The sequence below is a fragment of the Gobio gobio genome (assembly GCF_949357685.1).
Source record: "Gobio gobio genome assembly, chromosome: 5".
NCBI lineage: Eukaryota > Metazoa > Chordata > Actinopteri > Cypriniformes > Gobionidae > Gobio > Gobio gobio.
The window spans coordinates 42,905,341-42,917,994 of NC_137101.1; the positions used below are offsets into that span (position 1 = coordinate 42,905,341).

Consider the following 12,654-nt stretch of genomic DNA (forward strand, 5'->3'; position numbering starts at 1 on the left):
AGGCACCCTGTTTGAGAATTGCCAATTGAGTGCACAGGAATTGGATCAGCTGATAAGGGCTGGGTTTGAATTTAACAGTCAGCTGATAGCGGACCTTGACTACGTGGCCTGACTGAACTAACGCAGAATGCTTGATTTAATGTATTAACTAACTTGAACTAACCATGAGCAGTACATTTGTCACTGTATTTGTTCATCTTTGTTAACGTTAGTTAATAAAAATACAGCTGTTCATGTTAGTTCACATTGCATTAACTAATGTTAACAAGATTTTAATAAAGTTATTGGTAAATGTTGAAATTAACATTAACAAAGATTAATAAATACTTTATAAGTACAGTTCATTATTAGTTCATGTTAACTAATGAACCTTATGTAAAGTGCTACCATTATTTTTATTTTTTTGTTTGTGAATAATTACAATTTTAACCAAAGAAAAAATTTCTTTCCCCGAATGGTGTTTTTCTCTGAGAGCGCTGCACCAACACAAGCAAGCTACTCTACATGAACATGGTAAAATATGCTCCATCACTGACTACTGAGGGCAGAGCAGTTTTCGTCGCAAAAGAAAAACGCAAACACCTTGGAAATGACAGGTATGTTGAACAGGAACTATTTCAGGATGTTCACATGTGCCGTTTTGGCCTACGTTATGCATATTTGGATTATGTTGTTGTAAATAAAATACAAACTTTTACATACATGCTGCTCCCATATTATTGTAGCAGAGTTTGTGCTGAATACAGAGTAATCAGACTTTAGCCATGAATGTTACAAGCAGTACCTTCGCAAGGGCTGTGGCAAGTGTGCGACTGCACAGGGCCTCGCGCAAAAGCAAAGTGACAGCTGACTTGATGATTTAAAGCCAACAGTTAAAGTTCATGTTTTTGTCCTTCAAAATAGTTAATAGTTTTAAAAAAACATAGCTAAAAATGTGAATCGTGATGCTTATTATTCTCCTTGTTAAAAATGTATAATGCAGCAGCTTGCAATAGCCTATTTCTCTGTGCGTGTGACAGTGATACATGTGCATGTCAGTCAGCAGGGCCGTGCAGAGAGTTCTTCAGGGGCAGGGGCTCAAATGTAAAAAAGGGGCAATATTATATATATATATATAATTTTCAACCGATTTATGAATAAGAACAGAAAATTACCGCTTCACATCGCCTAATGGAATTTGAACTTGCTTTGCTAGATCACGATTGGTTGGTGTATATACATGACAAACGGGCATTGATGAACTGTGTAATACTTTAAAATATATAATATATAGATTTGTAATTAAATCAACACATTAGCTCTGATTATGGATTAAAAAAAATATTGGTTTACTTTTTTCCCGTAAGGCCACACACTCTGAAAGGACCATATTTGGCTCGAGAGCCGTTTCCAGTGGAACAGTGGAAAATCAGCAGTCAATCAAAACGCACGCAACCCATAGCAACGCGTTATGGCCACTCCTCAACAGAAACTGTCCGACTTTTGAGCAGTTTGTTACTATTGTGTACATTGTCATGTTATAATAATCACATTTATTTAGTTTTATTGACCACGATATTATCATTGATATGTGTCTGAGAGGGGCACTTTTGATTCATTTTGAAAAAGGGCAGGGGCTCGAGCACCCAAAGCCCCCCCTTCTGCACGTGCCTGTCAGTCAGCGCAGCATCGCACGTCAGGCTCGTAGAGATTGATCACAGTTCATTCAAATTCTGATATTGGCCGCCTCTGAAATGGGTCAAACCATAGGTATTACCTAAGAAGTTCAACTAAATACGCTAGAAATGCATGCTCATTCAAGGATATGCATTTATTGCATGGACGGAGAAAGCACGGACGCCTGCATTTCATCTGACGGTACACATAAAAGGTTTTTTATTTAACACTATTAAAGTTAAATAAGTGTAGCCTAACTATTACTCACCTTTCGGAGCATCAGTGAGAGGAATGGCACCGCAGAATGAGTAAAGCCTATGCTTCAGCTTTAAGTTTATATTCTTAAATTTGATCTATAAATTAAATTAGAATAATAAGACACTGTAGGTCTGTTACCAATCAAATTAAATAATTTACACTGTAAAATTACAACTGCATAAAAAAATTATATGAGATTGTTTTAAATATTTTTGAATATACAAATAAGAAATGTTGGAAAGAATGATTAAACATGAAAGTAAACCACCAGTAGGTGGCAGCAGGTGACTCATTGAGTCGATTCGTTCAAACGGCTGATTCATTCAAGAATGAGGCAGTCGTTTATGAATAGTCATTGAATCTTTGGAACAAACGATTCATTCAAACGCTGAATCATTCATTAGCATTGATTTCTCCTCGAGAGCCTGCGCGAGCGTCAACAGCGCAACATTGTTACAGTCAGTTTATTATACATTAGGCTATTTATTATTATCCACTATCGATAGCCACTTACGCTAAATTAATGCAGAATCATTCTTGCATTTTGTTGATTCCCTAGTTTTTTGTTATTGATGTTTTAATCTGTCTATAAAATTCTCTTTCACTTGCCCCTTCAAAAATCCTCTTGTCCCACAAACATTGTTCTTTAACTTGTAAGAATACACATTGATGTCAAGTTATTAATGAAATCAATATAAGTAATAATGACTCTTATAATATACGTTTTTTAAAAATCTCTTTATTCATTGATGTCCCGTGTCACAGACAGTCATACTGACTGCTGCTAATCTGAGTTCACAGAAATAGGCCTACCGCAGCTCGTATGTGAACACATCACACACGGCTGTGTTGATGGCTGATTTAGTCACGTTCAAGAACGGTTAAACAAAACTAAATTGATATTATTATTACTGGAAAAGTTACCACGTACCGGACATTTTCTCACCGCTTCCCAATCCCCCTTTAAGGGAAAACAAATTTTTCAGAATGGCAGATCTATTGAGGAGTTTCTTAACACCTGCCATTGAGCTTTATGGAGGGATTTAGGTGCGGGCTGGATGATGAGACCCATTTCGTCATGCCCCACAGTGATCCCTGTTGGACCCTGGAGGACTATATCCACTTTGCTAGTGTGGATCCTTCCACTCACAGTACAGTGGGCGACATTGAGGATGACATCAGCCTCATCCAACCACACCTTGCAGATCCTTACTGACCTGCAATCCTGTGAAACTCCTTTTTGATGGCTCTCACTTGTTTGTGCCAGGGAAACAACTCAAAAACTCTCAGAAAGAGCGCGAGAGCAAGGCACACTTTCATTACCGCTCTGCATACGCTAGTCTAATTCTAGTTGGGAAATAATTTTGAGACTAATAATATTTGCATTAATTTGCGTCAAATATATAGTTCGATTCTTCCCGTTAGTGAATAAATACATAGATCTGCTGTTAACATTCGAATTCCTAAGTGGTCTGGTGGTAGGATTTTTGTAAACCGTGTCGAAGGTTACAGGTTCTAATCCGCCCTCATATAGCTTTTTTCTTCATTAAAATCAATGTTCAATGATTGTACACTGTACAAAATTATAAACACATCACTTGTGTTTTTGCCCCCATTTTTCATGAGCTGAGCTCAAAGAAGACTTTTTCTATGTACACAAAAGGCCTATTTCTCTCAATTATTGTTCATAAATCTGTGTTAGTGAGCACTTCTCCTTTGCCGAGATAATCCATCCATCTCACAGGTGTGCTATATCAATACAGCCACTGAAGTGCAAATGCGGATGTTTTACACAGATAAACTTACTTTGACATAACATAAACTTACACAAGTCCTCGGTTCACCCGTGCTCATTTTATCAGCACAGCATCAGCAGACCAAGAGACACAGTTTGGTTCAGACGGTGCTATCACGCATGCTCAGTCTCTCAGCTCATCGGTTCTCAGTATCGAACGTGTCTGAGAGATCGAACATGTCCGAAAGAAACTGTTCTCGATTCTGTACTGGTGATTCGAGAACCACTGCAACCCATTCCTGACTCGAGAACCGCTGTATCAGTGTATAAATGTGCTGAGCTGAGAACTGCTGCAAGCTGAATATATAGTCTATATCAAAACTACTGTTTTGATTAATACATTTTAAAGGTCCCATGGCATGGCATTTTTCTATTATTTTATAATGTTTCCTGAGGTGTACTTATATTGTTAGTATGATTTTTACATCATAAAATGTCATAATTTAGAAATAAAAGGCATTTTTTCAATACTGATGTTTGCCCTGTGGCTGAATGCCCTGTTTCAAGAGGCGTGTCTGCTGTGAGACTTCAGTAAAAACGCCCACTGTTGTGATTGGCTGACATCTTTGCATTTGAAATGAGTGGAGGGAGCGTGGTTTAACGAGGTCTACGAGGCACGAGCAGGCACGAGCTGCTGCCAGAGAGACGGATGGACCTGAGTTCACATCTCATCAGTTCTGTCAGTCTCAGTTCAGTGAACTGTATGTATACTAGCATATACTTCATGTTATATGTTTATTTCTAGTCGGAGGGACTGTCACTCATGTCAGAAAGTTAGTAACTTTAGTAAATTATGGATCAGCGCTGACTCGAGACGCGAACCCTTTAGAACGATTCAGTCTGATTTGGTGAACTGATTCGGTTCACTAAAAAGAACCGATTCAAAAGAAAGATTTGTTCGCGAACCGGACATCACTAATGTACCAGAGACGGAGCTCAGCGATTGCTAACAAAGTTATTTATAGTAACTACTGAGTTGTGAGAGCGCTGTTAGCGCGAGTTTATTGTGTTTGTATCTGAGAGTTCTGAATAAACACGAGTCCCAGTCACGCAGAGTCCGTCTTCATCATTATTACCAACTTTGTAAACACACGCAATGTACCATTACAGCTGTCGAGATGAACGAGCTACGAGTAAGTGTTGATAATAGCATTATTTTTAGATATGTTCCTATCATATGAAAAGCGTCAGTGACGCGCATTGAGTACACAGCGCAAACAAAGACAACAGCAGTAATCGAATGTAATCCAGTTTATTGTGGGGATAGCTGGCTAGCCTAGCCCGGATATGCTCACGCTTACCCCCCTTCTGCTTAATCTCGCGCCGCGTATGGCGCCTCCGCTGTGGGCCAGATGCAGTACTGGGGGTCTCAGCCAAACCAGCACTGCATCACAATCTCTCCATTCAGCTAGGATCATCAACCATAACTCCGTCCAGGACAGCCAGGAACCTTGGGGATGTGATTGATGATCAGCTAAAGTTCACTGACCACATTAATGCAACAACCCGGTCCTGCAGATTTGCACTATTCAACATTAGGAAGATTAGACCCTTCCTATCAGATCATGCCACACAACTACTGGTACAAGCTCTTGTTCTCTCCAGACTGGACTACTGCAATGCTCTTCTAGCGGGCCTTCCGGCATGCACTATCAAACCCTTGCAACTGATCCAGAATGCAGTGGCGAGGGTGGTCTTTAGTGAGCCGAAGAGAGCGCACGTCACGCCTCTCTTCATCAGTCTGCACTGGCTACCAATAGCTGCTCGCTTTAATTTCAAGGCACTGGTGCTCGCCTTCAAAACATCCACTGGCTCTGCACCAATATACCTAAACTCGCTCGTTCAGACTTACACACCCTCCAGGAACTTGCGTTCTGCCAGTGAACGACGCCTTGTGGTGCCATACCAGAGAGGCATGAAATCGCTGTCACGGACCTTTTCCTGGACCGTTCCCACCTGGTGGAATGACCTGCCTATCTCAATTCGTGCGGCCGAGTCTGTAGCCATTTTCAAAAAACGTCTAAAGACACATCTTTTCCAGCAACACCTGACCGATCGAGAATAGCACTTATCATTCTATTCATTGTCTGTCTGTCTAATTTATTTTAAAAAAATAAAAAAAAAAAAAAAAAAAAAAATTCTGTTCTGTGCTAGATTAACTGAGACTTGTTACAGCACTTGCATATTGTTGATATTGTTGCCCTTGGACTGCTCTAGCTGCTTCTATTGCCCTCATTTGTAAGTCGCTTTGGATAAAAGCGTCTGCTAAATGACTAAATGTAAATGTAAATGTAAATGGGGGTCGGTGATGTTGAAGGCCGACCGGTCAGTGCAGGCCGAGCTTCGGCGTGTGTGAGGTTTATCTCTAAAAATGTGGCTCTGCTGATGTTGAGCAGAAACGACTATGCACATTTTAGAACAGATAGACGCGACGAGGACGTACAAAAACACTGACTCACAAGATAGAAAACACGAAAACACCGTTCTGGCGGGAGAGAGAGAAGCCGCTGCGTGTGCACGAATAATAAATAATTAGCTACACATAAAAAATCACTGATCACAGATCAGAAGGAACTGAAAAAAGACTTCTGTTTTCATTTGTACATCCAAACTGCCAGCATTCACTGGTTCACAAGCCATGATCTCTCGAGCGCTTGCATGGGCGTGCCAGATTCTCTGGGCGGAGGAAAGGGAGGTAACCGTTCCTGGGTGGACGTCAAACCAGGAGACTTCAGGATTGGCTAGTCTGGCCTGTCATTTTCTCAAAGGCAGAGAAAGACAGCCAGAACTCGGTTTTACACCGATCAACATTTCTATCCACTTGGGGACAATATTCAGGCTAGGGGAACTCATATTAATGTTGAAAAACCTCATAAAATGAAAATTTCATGCCATGGGACCTTTAAGATTTATATCAACTTTTTTAGAAAATAAATAAGGTGTTCCTGAAAATAGCATGGATTATTGATAAAACAAATAAATGCTTAGTTTGACCGTTTTACAATCCATTCATTGTGTTTCCAAACTTTAAAATACAGTGATATTGATATAAGACAGCAATCATGTGATGAACATGTTTCTAAAATGTTTAATTTTATACACTTGAAACCTGCATTTCGTCCCTCCGAACAAATGACACGCATGCTCAGTATCTCAGCTCATTTCGGTTCTCTGTATAAAATGTGTTAGAAAGAAACTGTTCTCAGTTTGGATTTGAGAACTGTTAACTCGAGAGTCGCTGTACGTTCTGTAGTACACACACACATGCTCAGTATCAGTTGCTCGTGAGTTTATCAGTTCTCTCAGCACAACATGTCTCAGTGAATTGTTGGAGTTACTAGAGTAACATATACTTCAGGATATTAGTTTATTTCTAGTCGGAGGGGCTGTCACTCATGTCAGAAAGTTAGTAACTTTAGTAACTTATGGATCAGCGCTGACTCGAGACGCAAACTGTTTAGAACGATTCAGTCTGATTCTGTGAACTGGTTTGACCGGTTCACTAAAAAGAACCGGTTCAAAAGAACGATTCGCTCACGAACCAGACATCACTACTTGCTTAATGAAACTGCCAAAGACATTGACAGCATTTCTCCAACCCCTGCTGCAACAGAAATGCACGGAACAGTTTCGAGAATGGACAAGGACCAGAAACATGCACCGGAACCATGTTGGCAGAAAAGGGGTAACAGACACGCATCACTCACTAGGCAACATAAATCACACAAAAATATGAGCAGAATAAAAAGTTTGTCAAACAATCACACTTATAAAACATTACCTTCCTTGTAATCATTCTTTAGTTTCTGAGCCAGATCATTCCGTTTAATATTCCCCAGGATATCCACTGTGATCGTCACAGCTCCTTCTGGTGTAAAATGTGCCACCATCTTATCCACTGTTTTTAAGATATCTGCATTCTCCAATTCAGACTCTGATAGACATTGTTCACCATTCTTTAAGTACCACTGAAACATCTTCAGATCATCTTTCGCCAGATCCTCCAACGAGTTCTTGAGCAGCTCTTTAACATCCATCAGGCTTCACTGATTCACAGCTGCAGGACAAAAAGAGAAAGACCTGAAGTAGTTTAACTCTTAACATGTGGACTCATTTACATTTAATAAACATTAAATAAAATTTTAGATATTAAATTAAATAAAAACATTAAATAGCTTGCGTTACAACACACCCAAAATGTATTTGTTAAAAAAAAAAACGCTGAAAAAAACCCAGCAAGACCGCGAGACATTAACAAATGTTTTTAGGGCGGGTTTTACAGAGGCATGATTTTGGCCTCTGCTCGCTCTGGCCAATGGAAAAGCGGCTAAAGAAGGCTTAAAGTCTCTGTCATTTCAAAGAATAACGCGGCGAGCGTGTTGAGTATAAACGGACGAGCTGCTCACAGACAGCGGAGGCTCGCGCTGCAGAGCCAAACGAAAGTATAAACAAGGCTTAATGGATGAAGATGGCAGAAGATGACTGTACATTTGCGAGATGGACGTATGCGCATTACTTCGAGTTTATCAGAGATAAGGACAAGAAGAATGTAATAGTCAAATGCAACCTTTGTCTAAAACCGAAAGAACTATCGACGTCGCGAAATAGCAGTAGCAATAAAAAAAAAAACATCTTTTGCAATTTGTGCATGACGGTTTTGTGTTGTGAAACTCTTGAATTCAAAGAGAATAAAATAATGACAACAATAAGAAAAGAACAAATGAGCATCTTGTCATGGCATTAGAGTATACAGTTATGTTAGAGTATACAGTTCTGTTGTGTCTAAAATGAATAGACCCAAAATATTCCCAGATAATCACTTTTCACTTTACCTCTACCATACTTTTAACAGACTTGGATCGTTTGTGATTCATTCTTTCTTGTATTGTCCCGAGTCTTCACTTTGCCAATGATATGCTATATTGTTAGTAGCCTGGATAGCCCACAGTCATTATGCTACATCATATCGCCTTCAACTGGATGTAAATCTCTGTAGTACATTTTGTCATTTTAGAATGTTAAGTTCTACTTATGTAGTTATTTTGGTGAAAGTAACTCAAAAGTAATACAGGAGTAATGTAACACATTACAATTCTGAGACGGTAATATTGTAAGGTAAATAATTACTTTTAAAGGGGTCATGAACTGGCTTTTAAAAAAATTTTCATACTGTTGTCTGAGGTCAACTTATGACGTTTGCGTGTTTTTACATTCAAAAAACATCATAATGAATAAATAATAGGCTATTTTCTGCTTTGGTTTTGAGGCTCTCGGAAGAAACGGACGGTTTCGATGGACGCACTGAAGACTTGGAAGTAAATGCCCAGGGCTAGGATTGGATAAGACTTGCATATTTAATGAGCTTCAGCTCCCTTCAGTCCATGTGTGTTGAATTGCATTTGAACATTTGAATTGGGCCGTTATTTACGGCAGCATTTATTCGTATACCAAACATATGATATTTTATTTACAGTATACAATCATGTTATGGACCACGTTAGCAGCGCGTTCCCGATCACAAAACTCTCCCCTCCACCGTGAATAAATCACAATCCGAATGCACAAGGTTTTATCACTGAGGTGGCGTGCACATTTTTATTTTGACGGACTTCCATGTGAGAAATAAAGGCGAACGGCGCATGACATACATCAAGACCAAACGTTAGCGATTGGTTATGGCAGATCCAGAGTGGCTCCTGGCAGATCCAATAGTTTTAAACGTCAACAGAGAACCCGCCTTCAAGGAAGTAAACGCTTGTCAATGGAGAGTGGCCAGACTCTCTGTACAAATCAAATGTACGAGAGTCTGGTAGGACCAGGCTATATGAAAATGCCATTTGCCGATTCTGCTGGAAAACCAGGTAAATTTACTTGTGCATGTTCATGCCTTCAGTTAACATTATTCCCATTTAATCTATGGGAGCTTCTCATTTCTTTTTTGAGAAACCTCATTTGCTTTCTATGTGTCTCAGCTGCACCTCCTTAGGATGTAAGGGAATGATGCAAATCAAAATGAGAATGGAGGAATTTGGATATGAGGTTTGACTATTAGCATAATAAATGTTAATAAAGAAAGATACCCTGCTGAGATGCAAAGATACATTTAAAAAAATAATAATAATTAGAGGAGATGTACGGCAGGTTTTTAAATAAAGATATCAACCTAGAATGCACCTGTGTATTTTGACTTATTTGACTCTGGAAGCTTCCTCACATTTCTATCCTTATGGTGCAATTAGAATTTGACATGTAGGTACAAAGTTTCTTGCCATCAATGATGTCTGGACCATCAAAATAAAGAGTAACCAGTCTTTCTTCTCTGAAACTTCTCAAACTTAAAGGGGCTATATGCAACTTTTTCCCCAAAATAAACGTAACAATTGCCTTTTTATTTGACCATTTATGACTCAAACATCTCCTGATGAGCATACTGACACCTTGTCCGCTCACAGTGGGTGCACCTATAAGCCTGTATCCTATTTTTCCTATTTTCTGGCGGGTCGTCTTTTCCCGCGCTGTCTGCGGATGTGACGTCACCACCGCTGCGAGAGCGAGCAGAAAATGAGAGCAGTTCTGTTTTTTGGCCACAGGTGTCAGTCGCGAGTTTAAATTTCAGAAAAACGCATATAGCCCCTTTAAAAAATACTCAAAAGATACTTCCAAAATACTTTACAATCAAATCACAATACAAAGAGAAAATTTGAAATAAAAGAATAGAGACTCACTTTTTTTGCAGCACACTCTTAATCGTATGCCACCACTGCCTTCTCACTCCCAATATATGCTCAGAGAGAGAGAGAGAGAGAGAGAGAGAGAGAGAGAGAGAGAGAGAGAGAGAGAGAGAGAGAGAGAGAGAGAGAGAGAGAGAGAGAGAGAGAGAGAGAGAGAGAGAGAGAAACAATTACCGTCTGAATAGGGCTTTAGAAACTTCTTCAGTGAGAAGAGAGGAGATTTTTAGCCGTTGGTTTGAGTTCTTGTGTGTGAAATGTTGAGAAGTGACTGCTGATGGTTGAAGTTTTGTATGTGAAGTAGTTAAAACTATTTGCTGTTAAAGAGGAGGTGGAGGTGGCAGAGGAGAGAACTAGATATTTTGACGAGTTTGGGTATGTCAGAAGTACTGGTAATGTTACTGGCAGTATAAACCTTGAAAAAGATGAAAGCAAAGACTGATACATACAGAGTCTTTTGATTTGCACGATTTTCATTGCTACCCTGGGTTTCGTCTAGTGTTCCTAGAGAACACTGAATAACCAGGGGTTAGAGGGAGTAGCACACGCTGACCAGATTTTTTTCAGGATGTTAGAGTGGAGAATAAAGTATATGTGGTGTTATTAACATCTAGTGATGAGAATTGGCCGAGGGAGGGAAGAGAGCATAACATACCAAAGGAAAAACTTGAGGGAGAAAGGGGGACTTGGTTGTACGAAAGAAGGATGTTGTAAATTAAAAGTGACATCAGAAAGGTCCAGTGGTTTAACCAGAATATTTTCTATGATACAGTTGTGCTTTCTATCTTCCACAAGACTTGTCCAGGTGGATGAGGTCACCAAAGACTACAAGTGGGCAGCTAACTAATAATAACAATCTGAAGTTTCTTTATTCATATAAACACTAGGTAATGTTTATTTCATCAACTCAACTGGTCAAACCAGTATGGAAACTGAGGATGAAACTGTTTGGGTCCAAGTTACGAACGATAAAGGAGGAACGATTGTAAGATCTGGAAAAATCTACAGCATCTCCAGATTCCTCACTTATCACAGTGGAAAATATAATTATAGCTCCATAAATAAACATGGAGGAAAAAAATAATCTGATGCCATGTGTGAGATAGTGAATCAGGCAGAATCGATAAGCAGAATAAATCGGAATTTGAATTGATAAAAAAGTCAAACAATACCTAACCCTGCACACAAAAAAACGCAGTTGTTTGCGTTCATAAAAGCAGCATTTAAAGGACGTGGCTGTAGGCCGCTTCAGCGTTCCTATTAGACCTTGGTGGCTAGTTCCTATAACCAGGGTTCATTCAAGGTGTTTAACATGCTTGAAGTAATTGAACTTGGCTTTTGAAATTTGAAAACCCTTAAAAACAGCCATATTTATATATTTTTAAAAAGTACTTGGAAAGTGCTGGAATTATTGAAAGACAATATATATGAAATTAGTGTTTAATTTGTTTTTCGATAAAATATTTTAACTGAAAATTAACGCTGCAGCCCATCTGATATAGATAGAAAGCCATTTTGTATGCTCATAAAAAATCCAAGTGTAAGATTAAGCTTTTCAGGTCAATCATATTTTCAAGAAAAACTAAATCAGTTTGAATAAGGAAAGCCATATTTTTTGTCATAGTATCCTTTCAGTGGTTAAAGTTACTACAGTAATTGTATGCTTTGCATGTGCTGCACTTTATTTGTACCATTTTGTATTATTGGTTTATCCTTTTTACACTAGAACTGCCACACGGTAAAATGTACCCATGGCTACTTTTCAAATGTACATAACAGATTTTCAATAAAATATCAAAATCTCCCAGTCATTGACTTTTACTAAAATTGTGTTATTTACAATCCCCTGTTGTTAAAAATTGTTTAGATAAAACCAGACAAAAAAAATGGGGCCTTTATTCATAGTTTTCAGTCACGTGACTGTTGCTAGGCTTGGAGGGCAAAACAGCCATAGAACCGCAGCACAAGCCTGTCAATTTATCATCTTAAAAACAAAAAAATGTGAACAAGATGCAAGTTTTTGGCACTTGTGATCCATATACAGCACCTGCTGTAGTTTTTCAATCACTAAAAACAGCAGGACATTTTTAAAACCCTTAACGTGAAAAACACTTGAGGATCCCAAACACTTGATTGGTGAGTTGCACCAATAAGGATTAAATTAAGCAAAGTTCATCGCTAATCAAGGATTTGTTGATCTGGGTTTTATTTGATATT

At 38.9% G+C, this 12,654-nt stretch overlaps 2 protein-coding genes across 2 annotated transcripts in view; one reads left to right on the top strand and one right to left on the bottom strand.

Annotated features, from left to right (window-relative positions):
• Positions 1-10,646, bottom strand: part of LOC307126860 (uncharacterized protein) — a 28,552-nt gene extending 17,906 nt beyond the window's left edge. The window contains exons 1-2 of the mRNA XM_079817655.1: positions 10,435-10,646; positions 7,491-7,766 (exon numbers count right to left, since the gene is read on the bottom strand). Coding sequence (XP_079673781.1) covers positions 7,491-7,746 — 256 coding nt within the window. The 5' untranslated portion in view covers positions 7,747-7,766; positions 10,435-10,646. The remainder of the gene's footprint in view (positions 1-7,490; positions 7,767-10,434) is intronic.
• The window catches only part of LOC307126546 (uncharacterized protein), a gene marked incomplete at its 5' end in the record, with an annotated part of 1,586,879 nt that overhangs the window by 1,412,717 nt on the left and 161,508 nt on the right, over positions 1-12,654 (top strand). The window lies entirely within an intron of this gene.